Consider the following 22,438-nt stretch of genomic DNA (forward strand, 5'->3'; position numbering starts at 1 on the left):
AGTATAAAGTTGAGGACTGCATTTTCAAACCAAGGGGTTAGTGTCAAATGAAAAGTAGGTATAGTCAAAAGTAAAACATTAAAAGCTTTCTGTGGCTCTGGTAAAATTATGTCTTTCCTAGCTGTTTATGATAGACTGGTAAGTCTCTTACCAGTTACACCTTTTTGGAGAGAAGCTGAGTCCTTTCTAACGTCTAAGGAGATCTGACTTCAGAGTGGATTTCTCTCTCAGTGCCAGATTTTAGGCCAGAGTGTGCACATCACAAATATGATTGTCCTGAATTCAGTCCTCAGATACCTAATGCCTCAAATAGGTGTTGTTGCCAGTGGATGACAAGACGAATTTCCCATAAAGGAAGTTGTTAGAGACTGAAATAATTTCTCTCATGAAGTGGAATGAGCTTGGGCACTGGAATTTGACCTGAATGGGAAGTTTTGCTATGCCATTCACAGCCTGTGTAACTTTTGAGAAATTATTTGATCTCTCTTTGCACACTTCCTCATCTGTAGAGCAAAGATAATACTACCTCATGGGTATAATGTGGAAGGTCCACAGATAACACATTTAATGCCTGGTGGTTAATAGACACAATAATATTAAGTGTTCAATGTTATTGTACTTTTACTTTGAAAGTACTTTACTTTTACTTGAAATGATTCAAAGTTCTGTTTCTTCTGTTTTTATAAAGAATTATTTTTTAGTGTGATACCTTGAGTTAGAACCAAGGCGCCAAACACCAAGGAGTTCTTATTTTGAGTAGTAAAACTCCCGATCGCACTTACCAATTTGGTTGTTCGCTTTATTGCTCGAATTAGTAGCAGTGCTATAGCTCTGCAGTTACTGTTTGCTACAATTACCTCTTACACACTCCTCCCCGCCATCCTATGAAGGAAGATACTATCCTATTCTCCATTTTAAAGAAGAAACGGGCACGTGGGTGGCTCAGTCAGTTAAGTGTTCAACTTCAGCTCAGGTCAGGATCTCTTGATCCGTGAGTTCAAGCCCCGCATCAGGCTCTGTGCTGACAGCTCGGAGCCTGGAGCCTGCTTTGGATTCTGTGTCTCCCGCTCTCTGCCCCCTCCCTCACTCACACTCTGTCTCTCAAAAATGAATAAAGGTTAAAAAAAAAATTTTTTTTTAAAGAAAAAACAAAGATTAAGCACCCTGACCGTTGTTATCCTGATCCCAAGTGGCCGAACCAAGATTCACACTCAGGCACTTGGACTTGAGTGCTGTGCCCCTAATCACTGTAATTCTAAAGCAATACTTTAAAACTCTAGTACTACATTAATATGACTATCTGTTCTTGGCTTAATCACCAGGGATGGATCACCTCCAAAAAAGTAGACGTTGGGCATGCAGAATGTAACCTATTTTATGTTTGTCTTTTCCTATAATAAAACCAGAGCTTCAGAATGTGTGGAGGTTCCATATCGTTTGCAGAAAAGTAAGTGGGTTGGAGATCATACATATAGCTGAACTTCTAAAGTCATTTAAGATCACAGGTCACTGAAGAAAGTCTCATTTGATCCCTGTAGACCCTTTGAGAGTTAATTCTGGGAGTTAAAGAAAAGAAAGGTACAGAATGTTTATTAGATTAGCTTAGTCCTGATTACTATGGTTCTACTCCCTTGGATATTCTCTTTCTTTAATCTGTTTACATGTTTTTTGCCTGTTGCCATGGTAAAGCTCATTCCATGAGTGAGAGACCTCAGTGCTGAAGGAGGTTTTCTTAATGTTAAATCTTGCATTTTCACTTCCACGTTTTATCTTGGTGTTACTAGGGCAACCCAAATAATTTCATTTTCTCTTTGAAGTTGATGCCTTTAAAGCTGTTATACCCTCATGCTGACTCATTCATGTTCTTACTTTTTTTCTAGTTTAATTCCCGCAGCTACTTTCTTTACACAGATGTTTTCTGCTTTTTTGTAGCCATGATAGATGAGGTCCTGTTGGTATAGTAGTTAAGTATTTGGGGGAATTACAAATCCCACTGAGGATTAGAAAGGAGCTATGGACCTTCTCACCAGAGGACAAAAAAAAAGCCAGTTTAAGCAATAATGGATGAATGTACAATGGGAAAAGACAGTTTCTTCAATAAATAGTGTTGGGAAAACTGGACAGTGACATACAAAAGAATGAAACTGGACCACCATCTTATACCACACACAAAAATAAACTCAAAATGAGTTAAAGGCTTGAATGTAAGACCTGAAACCATACACTCCTAGAAGAAGGGAGATAAGCTCCTTGACATCAGTCTTGGCAAGGGTTTTTTGAATTTGACACCAAAAGCATAAACAAGTGGAGACTACCTCATACTAAAAACTTCTATATAAGAAAGGAAACCATCAACAAAATTAAAAGACAACCTATGGAATAGAAGAAAATATTTGTAAATCATATATCTGATAAGGGGTTAATATCCAAAATATGTAAAGAACTCATATAATTCAATAGGAAAATAAAGCAGTTCTATTAAAAATGGGCAGATGGTCTGAATAGTTCTTTTTTCCAAAGAAAAGGTACAAATGGCCAATAAGTACATGAAAAGATGCTCAGCATCACTAATCATCAGAGAAATGCAAACCAAAACCACAGTGAGATATCACCTCTTGTTATCTATCACTTGTTATAATAATTATTATCAAAACACTTGTTATAACAGTTATTATTAAAACAAGAAATAACAAGTGGTGGAGAGAATATAGAGAAAGGGGAACCTTTGTGCACTATTGGTAGGAACGTAAATTGATATAGGCACTGTGGAAAACTGTGAGGTTCGTGAAAAAATTAAAAATAGAACTACCATATGATCCAGCAATTCCACTTCTGGGTATTTATCTGAAGGAAACAAAAATACTAACTCGAAAAGATACCTACACCCCCATGTACATTGCAGCATTGTTACAATAGCCAAAACGTTGAAACAACCTAAATGTCTGTGGCTGGATCAGTGGATAAAGCAAATGTGGTGCATATATGCATACAATGGAATATTATTTTTCCATAAAAAGAAGGAAATCCTGCTATTTGCAACAACGTGCATGGACCTTGGGGCATTATGCTAGTGAACTAAGTGAGACAGAGCAACACAAATACTGTGTGATCTCACTTACATGTGGAATCTAAAACAAAACAAAACTTGTAGATACAGAGAAGAGATGGGTGGTTATCAGAGGCAGGGGTGGGCAAAATGTGTGAAGGGAGTCAAACTTCCAGTTATAAAATAATTAAGTCCTGGAGATGTAATGTACAGCATGGGAACTATAACAATACTGTTAACAATACTGTATTGTATATTTTAAACTTGCTAAAAGAATAGATCTTAAAAGTCCTCACCACAAGAAAAAAAGTGTAACTCCATGTGGTTAGTGGATATTAACTAAACTTCCTTGGACAATCATTTCACAATATAGACACATATATCAAATCATGTTATACACCTAAAACTAATACAGTGTTATATGTCAATTATATCTCAATTTTAAAAAGACATGGTGGATGAAAATATTGAACAAATAGTATCTCTTATCCAAATTTATTTGGGTCTTAGGTTTTGAGTAGCAAGTTGTAAGAGTTGGTATAGCAAGGGATTCATCAAAAAAATCTGTCCCAATCTATTCTGTTTCTAACTTCAGATTGTGAAAGTTAAGGCACCTGTTTATTTCTGTTTTCATTTTTACCTCATCCCAGGGCAATCTCCTGTTTGGTTTTATATCTGTCGTCTGGAAAGCCTCTTGGCAAAGTACATGCCCGAGTTAAATGGCTAGTTGGCATGCATCATTCCCAGTGCTGGTCTGGCTCACAAGCCATTTGGGTTTGAAATCATACAAAAAGCTGAGGAGCAAAGAGGAAAGATACCGTATTTTGAATCTCCTTGTTTAACAGATCTGTTGCCCACACATTTGACTATAGCTTCTTTTTGTATTTTATCCCTAGTTCTTGACACATAATAGTTGGATAGCAAATGTTGAAAGAGGGAGGGAAGGAAGAGAGATCAAGGGGAGGGGGAAGAAAGAAAAGGAAAGGAGGAGGATATATTCAAGGGAAAGAAGAAAAGGAGGAAATAAGTAGACCATAGGAGACTATCCTCTGACCAAAGACTGAATTTCTTGTGTGTAACTTGGAAGTCAGCTCCTGAGGGGGAATTCTAGATGGATTTTGAAGGGAGGGGGTGTAGCCCAGTGGTAGAGTGCACGCTTAGCTTAGATGGATTTTGAGTGAGGTGACTACACTGCAGGCTGGCACATGTTTGGACAGGTGCAGGAGACAAGAGCAGCCCTAGGCTTTCATGCTTGCCACCTGTGCTCAGTTCCAGGAAGTTACTCAGCAGCCCCCTCACTGGTCATGACTGGCCTACTGAGATTCTAGAAGAATGTTTGCTATTTGTGGTGAGAATTTGGTGAATTCAATACCGAACATAGCCTACCCAGCCAGAACTTTGGGGCATCGTTAGACAGTTAACAAGAGAGTGAAGGCATTGTGTGGAGGATGATTCAAGAGATCCAGTGGTGGGTTGGTTCATGTGTTTAGAAGGCAGTTCAGCAGCAAGGTACAAGGTGAAGCTGAGAAGGTCTACCTTCCTCTACAAAAAGGTTGCTTTGGGTGAATTTTTATGTACACTTTAGAAAAAGACTTGGTGAGTCTTGGTGCCTTTTGGCATGTCAGTTGCCCACTTGGCCTCAGAATCTGGACCAGCTCAGGCTACCCTTACCCTGTGTCTTCAGACATGGAAAATATCAGCTCTAACCTGGTTCAAAATAAACAGAAACAAATCATTTCTGGTGAGTGATGGAAGGCAAAATGATACACCTTAAAGTGGGAACAGAGAGCCGTCATATTATAGACCTTATGTTGTGCCTGAAATGTTCTGGCCCTGGCCTCCAACTTTACCTAGATGACTGTCCCTACCTGCACTTCATCTTTCTGTGCAGGCACCACTTCCCAAGCCCCCAGTAGCTCAGGTACCTCAGTAAATATCAGTGTCCTAAACGTCCACTTCATCAGACTATCACAACTGCGATGAAGCGGTTGTATGTCATTACTTCTGTCTGTCTCTCCACCATAATGTAAGATTCATAAGGACAGGGGTTGTATCTGGCTTACTCACTGGTATGTCCACATCAGTGAGCTCAATACCTTGCAGTTTACTTATTTTTGAGAGGGAGAGAGAGAGCATGAGCTGGGGAGAAGCAGAGAGAAGGAAACACAGAATCCAAAGCAGACTCTAGGCTGTGAGCTGTCAGCACAGAGCCCGACGTGAGGCTCAAGCCATGAGATCATGACCTGAGCCGAAGTTGGATGCTTAACTGACCGAGCCACCCAGGCGCCCCAGTACTTCGCAGTTTAAAGCTACTCTAGGACTTGCAGAAAGAATGAATAAAGCTGCCAGGCACTGTGATAGGTGCTAGGGATTTAAAGCTTTCAAAGACACTACATCCAGCCTTGAGAAACTGTGCTTCTGAAGTAGGTATCTCCAATGATAATTCATCCCTCTCTCAGTTTCTAGAGGGGAAAGACCAAGGGCGAATCACAATGGTATGGCTTTTTCCACCTCACTTCCCCAAATTCTACCTCTTTGACTACAAGTGTCCCAACACAGACTCTGTTTGTATCTAAGGACTGGCATAGAAATGAACCAACCTATCTTTCTACCAATTTCTGTTTCTTTGTTGAAATGGATATTTATTTTGTTTTTGCCCAAACAATTTAAATTTATGTCTATGTAGCCATTTATTAGGTTCCTAAAACATTAGTCTGTTAAGTTTTTAACAGGGGTCATCTGAAAATAGGATCAAACATTACAGAAGGAACGAAAACAAACAAATCCCCACAGTTGTTGTTCCATAAACCTTGATTTTCCCCTGGACCTGAGCCACCTAAAAGATCATCCACCCATTTCTAAGTCCCACTTTACTTCAGAACTTTTGTTTTTTGTTTTTTTTTTTTTTTTTTTTTTTTTTTTTTTTTTGTGAGAGAGACAGCAAGCGAGCAGGGTAGGGGCAGAGAGAGAGAGGGAAACACAGAACCTGAAGCAGGCTCCAGGCTCTGAGCTGTCAGCACACAGCCCAACGCAGAGCTCAAACTCATGGACTGTGAGACCACAACCTGAGCCAAAGTTGGACACTCAACCAACTGACCCACCCAGGCGCCCCTACTTCAGAACTTCTGACGGTCTGTCAGCTTTGAAATGTTTGACTTTTAAATGTAAGTTTTTTCTTGTTTCTTCCTTGCTCTTTCCAACTAAATCTAAGGTTTTAGGTAAATTTCTGTGACCTTTCTACACAGCTTCTCATTTTTTTAATGTTGGTGATCACTACATAAAACCTCCCAATTCAACAACCACTGAACTAATTTTATTCCTTCCAAGCATCCCTAGTCCACCTTTTCATCCTGCTGATAAAACTGCCAAGCAACTTTAGGTAACTAAATGGCACCCTGCAAGTTGACAGATTGTGGGGCTTCAGGGTCTTGTTTTCTAGGTCTTTCTGCCATTTTTGAAAACGCATTTGGCAGGGCTCTCAATGTCTTTGAGATAGTTTTCTCAGGAAGACTTCCTTGGCCCCAAGCCATCTTTCTTTCTAAAATTAGCAACTGCAAGCAAACGATTTTCAAAATACTATAGTTTGTCTACAAAGAGGGCACTGCTTTGGGTCTTATTCCAAGTTGGCTAATGGGTTCTATTCCTCCCACCCCCCTGCCCCCACACCACCATTTTCTTTTTGCTGACAAAGTATTCAAATGAATAAGTCTAGGTCTCACACTTAGACTGGTATTATAACTTTCTTTTTAATTATTCATTTATTTGATGACTCTATACTGAGCACCTATGACATGCCGAAGACTGTTAGGTGATGGGAAAACAATAGAGACCAACATTAATCCAAGAACCATGCAAATGAGTGGAAAATGGAGTCTATGACAGAAGTCCAGGGTGCTCCAAGAGCCTGCGGGCTGGATTTGACCCAGTCAGGGAGATCAGGGTTGGCTCATGGTGCTAGAGCCGAGGTCTGCAGGATGCATAGGAATCTGCAAAGCAAGGGGGGTTGGAAGAACATTCCAGCTTTAGGATTAACACCACAAGGCCCTGCTATTGCTTGAATCTCCTTCATAGTGACTTTTCGAGAGCCACACAGATCACTTGACCTTTGTAATCATGCAATGTATACCACCTCATTTCACTATTTCTTTCTGGTAGTGTGTTGGGGGGGGGGGGTAGTTTTTTGTTTTCATTTTTTAACTAAAGACTATTATCTTCAGAAACAGATGTACTTTAACAAGTTGATTCATATTTTCCAAGCATTTCTTTCATTTAAATTTTTGGCACATTCTAGGTCCGAGAGGCAAGTAGCCTTTGACCATGTTCTCCTAGAGCCTTCATATAAAGAAACTTTTATTCCCTCCTTCAGTTTCTAAAATGTGAGCCTCTAGTATTGAATATCATCGTGTTAGATTTTATTTAGCTTTGCTTTGAGAAAATAAGAGTTGAAAGAGGGAAGTCCTGTAATGTCTAACTTGGAAAAGATAGGCCATTAAATCAATATGTTAAATTTAGAGCCAAACCCAACAAATATTTTTCCTATAGGCAAAAAGCCTTGCATTAAATATTTATTGGTTGGATGAACAAAAACCTAATATTCAAATTTTAGGTGTATTCACATCCATTTTAATATTCTGACAAAAGTATGGTGGTTGTTAATTTCTTTATGTAGAATTGTTTCTTCCTGGTGGCTGGAGGGCCTGGATTTCATTCCATCGTGGATTTTACTGAGCACATCCAACAGGAAAGACAAACCAAGAGCTGACTTTTTCAAAACAACCTTTTTGAAAAGCCCCTAAGAGGATTAACAGTTAATGTTTTTTTTACTGTTGTAAAATCTTCTCTTAAAAGAGAAATTTTAGGGGTGCCTTGGTGGCTCATTCAGTTAAGTGTCCAACTCTTGATTTCAGCTCAGGTCATGATCTCATGGTTCATGAGTTTGAGCCCCACATTAGCATGGAGTCTGCTTGGGATTCTCTCTCTTTCCCTCCCTCCCTTTCTGCTGCTCCCTTATGCTGTCTCTCTAAATAAATAAACATTTTTTATAAAGAGAGATTTTAAATGGTAGATTCTTGCAAAGATGAGCTTAATAAAAAAGGCCATAAAAATATTCATACTACAAATCTATTAGTCTTTCAGTCTCTCACTTTAAGTCCCAATCTTTTGTTTCCTGAGCAGTGTTACTTTGTTTCCTAGTTGTTAGATTTAACATAGCTGGAACTTTTAAATCTTACCATGAAAGAAAGAAAGAAAGAAAGAAAAGAAAGAAAGAAAGAAAGAAAGAAAGAAAGAAAGAAAGAAAAGAAAGGAGGGAGGGAGGGAGGGAGGAAAGAAAGAGAAAGAGAGAGAAAGGAAAGAAAGAAAAGAAAAGAAAGAGGAAGGAAGGGAGGAAGGAAGGAAAGAAAAGAAAAGAAAAAAAAGAAAAGAAGAAAAAGCAAGCAAGCTTAGTGGGAAAGTTTTCATAATAAGTTTTTCAGCTGCCTGTTGCACTTTTGCTGACTGTTTTTAAAAGTATCAATCTCTCTAAAGAAGACATCCGGATGGCCAACAGGCACGTGAAAAGATGCTCAACGTCGCTCCTCATCAGAGAAATACAAATCAAAACCACACTCAGATATCACCTCACGCCAGTCAGGGTGGCCAATATGAACAAATCAGGAGACTATAGATGCTGGAGAGGATGTGGGGAAACGGGAACCCTCTTGCACTGTTGGTGGGAATGCAAACTTGTGCAGCCACTCTGCAAAACAGTGTGGAGGTTCCTCAAAAAATTAAAAATAGACCTACCCTATGACCCAGCAATAGCACTGCTAGGAATTTACCCAAGGGATACAGGAGTACTGATGCATAGGGGCACTTGTACCCCAATATTTATAGCAGCACTTTCAACAATAGCCAAATTATGGAAAGAGCCTAAATGTCCATCAACTGATAAATGGATAAAGAAATTGTGGTTTATATACACAATGGAATACTACGTGGCAATGAGAAAGAATGAAATATAGTAAGTGAATAATATAATAAGTGAATATAAGTGAATATAATGAAATATAATAAGTGAAATAAGCCATACAGAGAAAGACAGATACCATATGTTTTCACTCTTATGTGGATCCTGAGAAACTTAACAGAAACCCATGGGGGAGGGGAAGAAAAAAAAAAAAAGAGGTTAGAGTGGGAGAGAGCCAAAGCATAAAAGACTCTTAAAAACTGAGAACAAACTGAGGGTTGATGGGGGGTGGGAGGAAGGAGAGGGTGGGTGATGAGTATTGAGGAGGGCACCTTTTGGGATGAGCACTGGGTGTTGTATGGAAACCAATTTGACAATAAATTTCATATATTGAAAAAATAAAATAAAAAAAATAAAAGTATCAATCTATGTTTATGAAAAGTATTTGTAAAACAGCCAAACTGCCTATTGGAACAGACAAGGCAACTTTCCCCCATAGGATTGCTAAGAATTTAACTCAAAACTATGGAGCATTTTGGGGCCTGGAGCTAACAATACGAAATGGAAGATGGCCTCTGCCTTTTCAGACTACTTTAAACTCCAAAAAGTGAAAACTAAGTAGGAACCTTCAGCTTTAATGTTCTGAAGGGCAGGAGCCATCCTGTCTTCTTCACCATCCTCTCCTTGCTTTCCTTTTGTTAGAAAGAAAGTTGCCTTCCAGGTAGACCTACCACTGATCCTACATGCATTTTGTCTGGACTCTCTGACCTGCACTGTATGTTCATGGTGCTTCTGCTGCTTAGAACTATTTTGTGCTTTCTTGGCTCAGGGAATAAAACTGGACTGGAAATAAATTTCTTTTTGTCCATTGAAGGAAGAAGATAGTGTTCAAAACAGTCATTATGGATTTGCTCAGTTGAATCCTAGACTTAGTTTTTGGATGTCAGGACTGATAAGATGAACTGAAATCTTTTCTCAATCACATATAAATGATATCAAGAGTTGGAGGGGAAACACGCAGTCTTCTCAAGGGTTTAGAATCCTGTGAGGGAAGGGGTGGAGGCTGACATGTACAGTGTGCCTCCTGCAAGACTGTTTCTGGTTTAAGGGAGAGAGAAATGACATGAAACAGAGGTGACCAAGAATGCCAGTGGGATGCAGGGAGCTGGAGCCATGTTTCTTGGAGAGACTTTTAGTAAATTCTGAATGACAGAGATGAGTAAGGCCTTGATATCCTTTATGATCGCTTTTTGAGACTGTTAGATCACAAGTTAGTCTCATTTTAGAAAATGTTTCTGAATCCAAATTTACTTGAAATGCACATAATAAACCTTAAATTATTATTAGTGTCATATAGATGAAGCTGAAGCTCTTGGACAGAAAATCCCAAAGAAAGCAAAGCCTTCTTTTGAGATCTCACTAAGATTTAGGAGGGCACTATTCCAAACCATTATATCATAAACAAGACTATTATGTTTGGATCTGTTTTCTGTCTCTTGTTTCTTAATAGAGCAATGTTCTGATAAGGGAGTCACAAAAGTTGGCCATTGGATACAAGCTAAACCTAAGAAATCATTATCGATCGACACATCCTCTTTAGCACCAGTGACAGAACATTGTGCATTAAAATTTCAATGATCCTTAACTTTGAAATTATAAATTATTCCTGACTCTTTTCTTCTTCTCACTCTCTTCATAGTGCATGTTCTTTGAATAATCACTATTTATAATGTGAATAGTTAATGGTAATAGTCATTTATTGCAATGTCAAACTTTATAACAGGATAATAATAGAAGAAAGAATTTGGTCTTTACTACAAAATGCTTGAATGGGTGTGTGTATCTTTGAGTATGCTGGTATATGGGGACCTGGTTTGATTTACCAAATAGGAATTGAAGGTCCACTCTAAGGCATTGTGTTGTTTTCTAGAAGACACAGAGATAAACAAGATATACACTCCAGCTTCAGTGAAACAGAAATAACCTCTTTAAATGCACCACTGGCACAGGGAACACTAATCAGTCACATTTACAAAGCAGATCAATTACAATTCATGCTTTTATAGGAATTTCTTTAATACACATTCTCCCATGAGAGTCCATGTGGGTGAAGACAGGTACCTTGTCCTCTGTTTTGTTCACTTGCATTCCCCTAGCATAGGACCTGACATATTTTACACTTTCATTATTCTACAGCAAGTGCATAAGTAAATGAAGGTAATCTGTGCTTGTGAGAGAAAAAAAATCCGCTGTTGATCATCATATATACTAAATTTTTAGTGGATTCAAAAGCTTCTGGCTACAGTATAGGTAACTGTGGAAACTATCATGTGAAGCAAAGTCCTTGAGATATATGGCCTGAAGTACAATGATTAAAGGGATTTTTCTTTAATATGTGAAAGGTATAATGAGGAAGAGAAGATATGATATCTTCTCTTTAAGAATGAGAATTGCTAGGTAGGAGTAATTTTTGCTTCCCACCACCACTACCACCCTTAGAAAAAAGGGCAAGCTCAATTTGAATATTTTTGAAATAATGTGATTGGGCCATTAATTTAATGTATGACATTGTGGAAATATGCAAGGAGTTAATAATACGGAAGTATCCACTGGGTTCCAAGTTTCACTTGCCTCTTTCGATTCCTTCTGACTGCAAAGTTCTTGCTTTATGGGGCTGTAAGGGCAGTAGAGTTCAAGAATCATTTAAATGTATTAATAATAGGTTTTTAGAAATTTCCTGCTATCAAATAGGGATATGAAAAGAGAAGTTGAATACAGAGAACTTCTACTTAAACTGTTTGTTTCCTAGTATATTTTAATTGTTTTGCATTTGAGTCATCATGTGTAGTTTTAACTAGGAGCTGTATGGGGTAAGGTTTGGTTAGAAGTCATGGCTCACCGTTGGCCATGTTCCTTGGGCATGAGTCACCTAATCTGTCAACTCAAGTTTTTCACTCTTAAAATGAGAGTTATGGATGAGATGACCTCTGAAGTGCCATTCAGGTTCTAAAATTTTATAACTCATTTCTTACTTCCTTTTAATTAGATATATTTCTATAGAACCATGTAATTATGATCTTGTTTGGTGGACTTTTCTAGAGATATTTTGTCATGTGTGCCACAACTACAGAATAAAATACAATCTAGAGTCACGTTCTCCCAAGAGAGAAGGGTATCATTTTTAGGAATTGGAAAATTTGGCATTTTCTCGTTTATTTCCATCTTTGCACTGCTAGAAGAAAAGAAGTTTGTTTTATTTTGATGATTGTTGTTTTGAGCATATCTTGAGGACTTTATTTTGATTTATGGAACCTTTGGGTACAGCTGAGAAGAATCCCTAAATAAATCAAAGTATTTCTGTGCTCTTCCTCACTTGCACTCCTTTTCCACAGTAGCCTCAGGACACCAGCTGATGTCCTGGCCTTGCACCATGGGATCTTCCTCCCATAGCATTATCCAGAGACACCCTTTGCCTTTACAGTGATTATTTCTAAAGCTAAAGGCAATTGTACTTCCCTTTCTTCATTAAAATTACCATGTATCCACTATTTACTCAGCAAATACTGAGTGCCTACTATATGTCAAGCATTATTTTCTAAATAGTTGAGATACGTCAATGTATAGAGTAGAACTGAAAAGAAAGTACCTGCCCTCATGAAACATATTCTGGTAGGAGACAGACCATAAAGGAGCACAATATGTTTTGGTAGATTGGATGTAGGATATAAGAGACAAAGAAGAATCAAGGATGACTCCAAGGTTTTTGGCCTAAGCAACTGGAAAGATGGAGTTGCCATATTTCCTAGAGATAGGAAAGTTACAAGAAAAATAGGGCTGTGTGGGGTTGGGGGAAATAGGAATAAGGGAAGGGACCTGGAGCTGGTTTGGGACATACCGCATTTAATGTGTCTGGTGAATATCCAGATGGAGATGTCAAGTAGACAGTTGGGTCCATGAGTCTGGATTCAGGTTTGAATTTGTGTTTAGTTTGGATGCTGTTTAAAGCAGTGTGACTAGGGGCACCTTGTGTGGCTCCATCAGTTAAGTGTCCAACTTTGGCTCAGGTCATGATCTCACAGTTCGTGGGTTCGAGCCCCACATTGGGCTCTGTGCTGACAGCTCAGAGCCTGGAGCCTGCTTCGGATTCTGTGTCTCCTGCTCTCTCTCTGCCCCTTCCCCACTCATGTTCTGTCTCTCTCTCTCAAAAATAAAGTAAACATTTAAAAAATTTAAAAAAACTAAAGCACTGTGACTAGATGTGATCGCCAGAGGATGAATGACTTTGGGAAAAGAAGAGGTCCAAAGACTAAGCCCTGAGCACTCCAAAGTCAGAGGTCAAGGAGAAGAGGAAGAAACAGCAAAAGGGTTAAAGGAGGAACAGCCAGGGAAGGAGGAGGAAAACCTAACAGCTATGGCGTCTTGAAAGTCAAGTAAAGGATGGTCAGATTATGCCCATGCTGCTTATATGCTCATAGAACAAATAGGTGAGGCCTGAGCATTGGCCATTAGATAGGTTTAGCAACATAGATGAAGCATATATGTGGATTTCTTCTCTGTAGAATCCATATTGCATGTGCTCAGAAGTTATTGAACTTTTATTTTTTTTAACTTTTTTTTAACATTTATTCATTTTTGAGAGACAGAGACAGAGCATGAGTGGGGAAGGGAAAGAGAGAGGAAACACAGAATCTGAAGCAGGCTCCAGGCTCTGAGCTGTCAGCACAGAGCCCGATGCAGGGCTTGAACTCATGAACTATGAGATCATGACCTGAGCTGAAGTCAGACACTCAACCGACTGAGCCACCCAGGTGCCCCAGGAATTATTGAACTTTTAAATTCATTTTTGTAATGGTTCACTCCCACATTACTGTAATTTGGAATTGGCTCTTGTTCCCTTGAATGATGTCTGTCTAAAGGTAATGCCATTTTCCAACTGCCAAAAAACTGTGGAACAAAGCAAATGTTGGCTGTATCCAACTGATAGGCATTGGAGAGCAGTGTTAGCAATCAGGTTTGAATCAAATAGAGTAGGTTTCATATTCTTAGAGCCAAGGGTTAATAGAGCAGAATTTGTTCTGTGTAATTAATTCTGGAGAAAATAATAAAACTCTCCTGAGAGGGAGGAGGACAGATTGTTCAGGAAGAGCCAAATAAATGAAAGAAAGAAACTCTGGGTTTGCAACTAACTTTACCAATATTCTTTACCAGAGGATTATATCATATGATGTTCTGAGAAGTAAATTTTATAAAGCCATTAAAATGACTTTCGGAAATAAATATTTCTAATAAAGGAAATGCACATGGATTTCTGCAAAAGGGCACAGAGGCAGCTCTATAACATAATGTAGAATTTATATAATTTTAATTAGGACTCCAGAATCTCATGATTGAAATGCAATGCCATATTTCCAAAGGCATTTTTTAATTAGGTAAACTAAGCTCTTACATAATAAGTTGGAAATCAAAGTTGGACAAAATTCCAAAATAGAAAAAAGTTAAATAGAAATAAAATTATGCTGATTGATCTCTAGGGGAAAAGACTATATTTAAACCCAAGCAGTTGATTCAGTGGTGACTCCCTGAGCTTGAAACAGTAACTCTTGAAATGGTAACAAATCCATTGGAAGCTACAATAGTAATGAAAGAGAAATCCAGGGTAGCCACTGATAATGCAGGTCTTCAGAGCTGCTGAAATTTTTGAAAGAAGAATACAAAATAAATTTTTGTTTTCAATCAGCAAGCACAAGGTCCATCTGCTCTCTCTTTAGTTTTTGGAGTTGTTTAATCAACTTCTTTATCCCCACCCTTTTGTTGTGTCAAAAATAATTACAAGGATGAGCCCTGTGATATGTTAAAATAATAAAGTCTCTGTGTGTGTAGGGTAGATCTGTGTATGTACATTCATGTGGAGTATGTGTGTACACGCATATATGGCCTGGCCATAAACATGGACACATACATACACTTACCCAAAAGCGGTGAAGTGTGTTAAGAGCTCTAACAAAAGGGCTGTGTCATCTTGGCCGGCAGCTTCTCTAAAAACCCATCTTAGTTAGGTTGTGCCAGTATGGGGAGGCAGTACATACTATTTAAGTTTCTTAGATTCCTTAGTTTGTCTTTATTTTCCACATTAAAAAGACTAATGCCTGTGAAGGCAATGTAGCCAAGGACTCAGAGAACATGGCCTTTTCTGAGTGCCTATGCTTTGCTTTCTCAACAAGAGCTGTCGATGAAAGAACAGTGAGCCTCTACCTCAGTGCTTCTCAAAGTGTGGTTGATGGAACCCTGGTGGCCTAAACCGGGAGTCCACAAGGTCAAAACTATTTTGTCATGCTCAGATTTATTTTTATTTTTTTATTTTTTATTTTTGCCTTTTTCGCTTATGGTGCCAAAGCAGTGGTGGGTAATGCACCTTAGCACGAACCAAGATAGAGGTATCAGACTATGCTGTGGTGATTACATTCTTCATTAGCATACACTTACAACTTAAATGCCAGTTTTATTTAGTCTCCTCATTGATGCATTAAAATTATTTAAATAACTCATAAGCCTTAGCTACACACTGTATTAATGTGCTGTATGATGAAGGAGAAGAATACATAAAGCATTTCTGGTACATTCCACAGTACAGCAGTTGTCTCAAGGAAAAGTCCTCATTTGAGTTGAAAGTTGAGTTAGCTCCTTTATCGTATTATGTCACTTTTACTTGAATAAAACAACTGATTACTCAGACTTTAGCCTGTGGAAGATATTTTCTTGAAATGAATTAAGTGAGCCTAATGCTTTAAGGAAAACATCTGATACCATTTGCTACCACAAACTTCAAACTTTCAGGTGGTGATTAGAATTTTGGAAAAAATCCCATTCCTTAAAACTTTTCTCATGAAAGCAGTAATGATATTAATGAATGTGATTTTTTTTTACATAATTTGTCAACATTTGGAAGATCTGCATAACTCAGCAATCCAATATTTTCCAGATAACCAAATACCAACATATCATGAAGTTTGAAAAGTTTGTTGATATAGTTTTCAGATTCCATATTGCAACTAACTAGGTCAGTTTGATATCAAAAGTTAATATCCACAATTATATGAAAAGGCTGTTAAGATACTCTATTTTCCAACTGCCTATCTATTGGATTCATAAATTTCGATCAAAATAACATTGCAACAGACAGAATGCAGAAGCAGATGCGATAATCTAGCTATCTTCCATTAAGCCAAATGTTAAAGAGATTTACAAAAGTGGAAAGCCATGCTTCTCTCTCTCTCTCTATCTCTCTTTCTTTTTTTTTTCTTTTTTTTTTTTTTGTTACTGTTTTGGAGACTAGTTATAATCAACATGTAATGGGTTTATTTTTAACTTAGTATATATATTTAAACTTTCTTGGTTTAAATTTCTAATACAGTAAATATTAAGTGGTGTGATCCACATAAAAAAATGCTCCCTGGGGCGCCTGGGTGGCTCAGTCGGTTGAGCGTCCGACTTCGGCTCAGGTCATGATCTCACGGTTCGTGGGTTCGAGCCCCGTGTCGGGCTCTGTGCTGATAGCTCAGAGCCCGGAGCCTGTTTCAGATTCTGTGTCTCCCTCTCTCTATGCCCCTCCCCAACTCATGTTCTGTCTCCCTCTGTCTCAAAAATAAATAAGCATTAAAAAAATAAAAAATAAATTTAAAAAAATGCTCTTTGAGGTCCTTCTACATTTTAGAGGGTGAAAGTGACCTGAGATCAAAACATTTGAAAGCCACTGCTTTACATTGGTGCATTTTATTCCTGAGATTGGTCCTCACTTCAAAGAATAAGCCCAGTTCCTTCAAAGGTGTACAGGAACTCACCATGAAGGAAACAACCACCAAATCTGTCAAAGAATGTGGACTAGCACACAGGTATACTGCCCTCGTTAGCACTGTCACTGCAGCTGGCTGGGGTCACCTCCAATCTCATTTGGGTGAGCAGAGCTCCATGAACAAGCATCTGAATTCAGTCATTCACTTACTCAACAGCAGTTGTTCAGGCCCAGCTCCTGTTTGCCAGGTGCTGTGGTCAGTGATGGGAATGCAAAATGGAATGAGACAATGTGGCTCAGCCGGTTGAGCGTCTGACTTGATTTTGGCTCAGGTCATGATCTTGTGTGTTTGTGAGATCAAGCCCCACATAGGGCTCTGTGCTAACATCGCAGAGCCTGCTTTGGAAGCAGAACTCGGAAGTTAAGATGAGTTAGAGCCTCTGTGACTGTCACTGGCCCAACCGTGAGTAGGAAACACTTGGGGCGGTGAGGTTGTAATGACTCACTGGGAAGCAAAGCGGTCATGAAGTGTTAGGAAATATGAACTAGTCTGAAATGTCAAGGACACTAGGAATCTGCAAAGTTCTTAATTTAGCTTGTATGGCTTGCCTGCAACATATGTTTTGAGAACACACGTGCATAGCATATAGGTTCTTCCTTCAAGAAGCTTGCAGCCTAGTGGTAGTAACAGAATGAAGTTAGGGAAGTCGTGTTTTGATAAAATGAGAAAATCGTGTCAAATGCTGCACGGATGTCAAGTAGGCAGGTCACAGATGAGAGTGGCAGCAGGCAGTTGAAATTTTCAACACTGTGTTAAGGAATAAGCCTAGAAGGAAGACAGATTGCCGCTTTAGGAAGTCAGCTAAAGCAACAAGACAGAATGGATAATTAAAATCGTTTCCAAAGATAACCACCTGTGAACTCAAAGAGGAGGCTTGGCTTGGCTTTGGGCTGTTTATTGTACAGCCCTCAATTCAGTATGAGGGAAGGGAAGATCCACAAAATAAACAAGGCTTGGGAGAATAAGCAGCAAAACGCAGCCTTGCTCTTGCTCTGTAATTAGGACTGAGTAATAAGGACAGGTGCAGAGAGCTAGATTCTTGGATCCAAAGGTGGCAAAAGGGAGAGAAATTTTCTTTTTGTCCCACACTGGCTGCCCTTATTGCCATAAGAATAGAACATTCCTTCTCACATAGCAGGCTGATGAACTTCAAGTCCCGGACCATAGGAAAGGCAGTGGGACTGAGCCATGAGAAAGGACAACACAGTCTAAGAAGGATGTGTCTCTTTCTCCTTTTTCCTGGAGCCTCAGTTGCATCCTACTCATTTATCTTCTGTCGTTGAGATAGAGATAGGCGTTTCCAAGGACAACTCATTTCTCAGAGCAGAAAATCAGGATAAATGTGAGGTTCATGGTGAAATATGCAGAATACAGAAAATAGAGAAAAAGAAATCAAGTCAAAAGCACAGGCACAGGATGCCTGGGTGGCTCAGTTGGTTGAACGTCTGACTCTTGATTTCGGCTCAGGTCATGATCTTGTGGGTTCGTGAGATCAAGCCCCACATGGGGCTCTGTGCTAACATCGCAGAGCCTGCTTGGGATTCTCTCTCTCCCTCTCTCTGTCCCTCCCTACTCGTGCTCTCTCTCTCTCAGAAATAAATAAACAGTAAAAAAAAAAAAAAAAAAAAGAAAGAAAGAAAAGAAAGGAATGTTTTACAAAGCATGGGGACAAAAAATGGGAAGCAAGAAAGAGTGAAGTCCTTTGCAAACCATCCCCTCCCCCTACCACAACCACAACCACAGCCAATGAGGTCCTTCCATCTTACAAGACCAGGACCAGGTGGCAAAGCAGTCTACCTTCCCAGGGGGCAAGTAAATGCTTTACAAATAGAGACTAGTAAATAATTAACACAAACCAATGCTGAGATTACATTTAAAATAGTTTAAAGCAGCAACCCAGGATGCGAAGATAAATAACAGAAGCGTTTCAAAGGCTGGGCTCTGTTCTTTCTGGCATCTTCATGTTTTGTTTAGGGGAAGGGAGGGTCCAGGAAATAATGGTCTGCTCTGGCCATGGTCTTTCTGGTCATGCGGAGCCAAAGGCAACCCACTTATGGGATAATAGTCAAGTATTTGCCATTTCCGTGTGGGGCTTATTTCCTCTACCAGTGGCGTTATTCAATGGCTTCATAAAACACCAAGGTGCCTTGACAACTCCTGGACTAATTCAGGTCACTGCTTCTCATGGGTTGAAGCAGCACGTCAAATGCTGTTAATGTGGTGTGTTGTACGTGAAGAGAAATTAATTCACAGCCTTTCCTTTCTCAGAAACATGATTCCGGTGACAGAATTCCGGCAGTTCTCTGAGCAGCAGCCTGCCTTCCGTGTGCTGAAACCATGGTGGGATGTGTTTACCGACTACCTTTCGGTAGCTATGCTGATGATCGGTGTGTTCGGATGTACTCTGCAGGTAGGTGCCTAGACTCACATCAAAATGGGAGCCAGAGCAAGACACTAAGCTGTTGAAACCTTTAAAAAGAGCTGGTGGTATGATTTTCAGCCATGTAAATACTAGTTGTCCTGCTCTACTTGTGTATGGTGTTTGTAGTCATGGAAGGGAGCCCAAAACATATTCACTGCACTTTCATATATGTATATATATTTGTATAAAACTAAATAAACTGGCCATCAAGTGTTCTACTATGATAGGGGCATCCATAAATCACTAAGAGAGTGCAGAGGAGGGGCCCGTGGCTTGGGAATGAGAGAAAAGGTGATGGTTGTATTAAAACTTGGAGAACCAACTGTATTAAGGGAGATGGAGCCAGGGGTAGAAAAAGATGCCAGGAAGGAGACAGAAAGCTTGAAGTCATGGGTGTGAGGAAGAACATGACACCTTTGGGAAACTGTCAGTAGGGCTGGCACTCACTGGGTGTCATCAGCGTGAGAGTTGAAGCCATGCCTGTGAATGGAGTCACCAGGGAGAATGTGGAGAGAGAGATGACGTCAGGAATACCAAAGTGTGAGCAAAGGAAAAAGGGGTGCCTTTGAGGGAGACTGAGAAGGGGCAGCCGTATGGAGAGGTGGAACCCAGGAGGGAGTGGCAAGACACGTGTGGTCAACGATGGCAGGCATACAACTCACTCACGGACTAAGGAGAAACAAGTAGCACCCGGGTCGTTCGAAATCATAGTTCGAGTGGTTGGAAAAGTGAATGGAAATTAAAGACTGGCGTCAGTCGATCAGCTGAGAGGAAGAAAAACTTGGAAGAAAGGGAAATATCTAGAAGTGGTGCAGAGTGGAAACAAAGGCCTTTTAAAATTTGATTTTAATAATGGTTAACACATAATGCTTCCTAAGTGACAGGTACTCTTCTGAATACTTGACACATATTTTAACTCATTTCATCCTCATGGCAACAGTGAGATATCGGTACTATTATTATCCCCACTTACAGAGAGACAACAAAGGCACTGAGAGATTAGGGAAACCTCCAAGGTGAGTGGCAAAACCTTTACTGAGACCCAGGCAGTTTGGCCTGCGTGTTAATCTCTAACACCATGCCCCTTTGTATTTGTAGGCTGAAAACATTTGGCCTCTCTCTACCCCCCAAAAAAGGATACCAGTGAAAATTCAGAATTTGAAAGACAGAAAAGACATACATTCATTTATAAATAAAACAAGTAGTTGTTGAAGAACCTACTGTGTTCCAGGCACTGTCCTAGGTGCTAAGAATTATCAGTGCAGGAGAAAAAAGACAAATACCCCAGCCATATAGACTTTAAATTCTATGGGAAAACAAAATAAGCAAAACCAGCTCATAAATTATATATATTAGAAGGTAATAAGGACAATGAAAAAGAAAATACAGCATACGTGGACGGTGTCAGCAGGTAATATTAGGAGTTGCAATTCTCACGTAGGAAGCCTTCACTGGGAAGGTGACTTCTGATGAAGGAAGTGTGGGAGCAGACCGTGCAGATGTCCAGGGAGGAGCCTCCCCGGCAGAGGGAACAGCAAAAGCAAAATACACATGGACAGAGTGTTCACAGACTCCTTGCCCTTCTCCAGGAGAACTTGACATTTGACTTCTTCAGCTTTCTAGCTCTGTTTCCCTGGAGACCTGATAAAAGTAGAATGTTAGCTGTGTTACTAGGCAACGTTGCTTGTGATATAAATGACTACTGTTTGGTCAACTGCATCTGGACTGAAAGAATGATAAATGCCTGGTAGGAAGCCACACCACCGGACTTCTGTGATTGTGGTGACACCTATAATAGGGCATGTCCCTTGACACACAGAAAGTGTATCTATTGAGTTACACCAGAGATTAGTCTCTTTGGAGCATAATAAGCCTTTTAAGCCAGGGTAAATGCAGACCCCCATGTCCAGTGGATCTCTTTTCCTTGTGCCTGAGATGATCTGGAGAGGAGGGGCCTGGGGAGAGACGAGGTCCTGGGCAGGGTGTGGATCCCACACAGACAGTTAAGAAGGTTCCTCCAAAGGTAGAAAGCCTGATGCCACATTGCTGGCAAGCTGTGATTTTAATCCTGGATCTTTCTAAGTGATTCTGGTACCAGATGAGTGTTAGGATAATCTTAAAGTCCGAATGTTGAGATACACCTAGAAGGACCCCTGGTGATGTTATAAGCCTGAAGCAGGGATGTCCCTGGCATGCTGAAGAAAGCCAGGCCAGTGGGCTAGAGCAGAGTGAGCTAGGCACAGAGTAGAAGAATAAGGCCTGAGAGGCAATAGTTGCAGATCACACAGGGCTTTGTAGGTCCCTGTAAAGGTTTGGGCCTTGCTCTGAGTGAGATGGAACATGTTTTGAGGTTCAGGCAGAGGAGTGTCATTATCTAACTTGTATTTCAACAAGACCACTCTAGTTGTTAAGAATACAGTAGAGGGGGCAAGGATAGAAGCAGGGAGGTTTAGAAGGCTAATTTCAGAAGGCTAGTGCAGGGGCACCTGGGTGGCTCAGTCAGTTGAACCTCCAACTCTTGATTTCGGCTCTGGTCATGAGCCAAGGGTCGTTGGATTGAGCCCCATGTCAGGCTCTGCACTGTGTGTGGAACCTGCTTAGGATTCTGTCTCTCGGGCACGTGGTGGCTCAGTCGGTTGAGCCTTGGACTGCAGCTCAGGTCGTGATCTCACTGTTCATGAGTTCGAGCTTCACATCAGGCTCCATGCTGACAGCTCAGAGCCTGGAGCTTGCTTTGGATTCTGTGTCTCCATCTCTCTCTGCCCATCCCTCTCTACCTCTCTCTCTCTCACAAAAATAAATAAACATTGAAAAACAATTCTCTCTCTCCCTCTGCCCCTCTCCCTCACTCACATGCTCTCTCTCTAAAAAAGAAAAAAATAAATAATAAAAATTTTAAAAATCATTAAAAAGAAGAAGAAGAAGGCTAGTGCAATAAAATCCAGGCAAGACATGAATCAGATGGCTTGCACCAGGATTGAAGCAGTGGTTCTGGATATATTTTTAAGGAAAAGCTGTAAGATTGGCTGAAAGATTGAATGTGATGTATGAGGGAAAAAAAATCATGACTAAAATTTTTAGGCCTGAACAACTGGAAAAAGTTTGTTTTTGAGCATAAGTTTGAGTTATATGTTAGATATCCAAGTAGACCTGTTAAGTCAGAAGTTAGATAG

The 22,438-nt window shown here is 39.9% G+C and overlaps 1 protein-coding gene across 2 annotated transcripts in view; it reads left to right on the forward strand.

Annotated features, from left to right (window-relative positions):
* Positions 1 to 22,438, forward strand: part of LRRC8C (leucine rich repeat containing 8 VRAC subunit C) — a 76,227-nt gene that overhangs the window by 25,863 nt on the left and 27,926 nt on the right. Inside the window, exon 2 of one of the 2 annotated variants that reach the window (XM_042952703.1) lies at positions 19,112 to 19,253. In XM_042952703.1, coding sequence (XP_042808637.1) covers positions 19,116 to 19,253 — 138 coding nt within the window. In that variant the 5' untranslated portion in view covers positions 19,112 to 19,115. Of the gene's footprint in view, positions 1 to 18,475; positions 19,254 to 22,438 lie in introns of those variants that run through there. The other variant, XM_042952702.1, reaches the window with a different exon arrangement.

This window comes from Panthera leo, chromosome C1 (genome assembly GCF_018350215.1).
Source record: "Panthera leo isolate Ple1 chromosome C1, P.leo_Ple1_pat1.1, whole genome shotgun sequence".
Classification (NCBI taxonomy): domain Eukaryota; kingdom Metazoa; phylum Chordata; class Mammalia; order Carnivora; family Felidae; genus Panthera; species Panthera leo.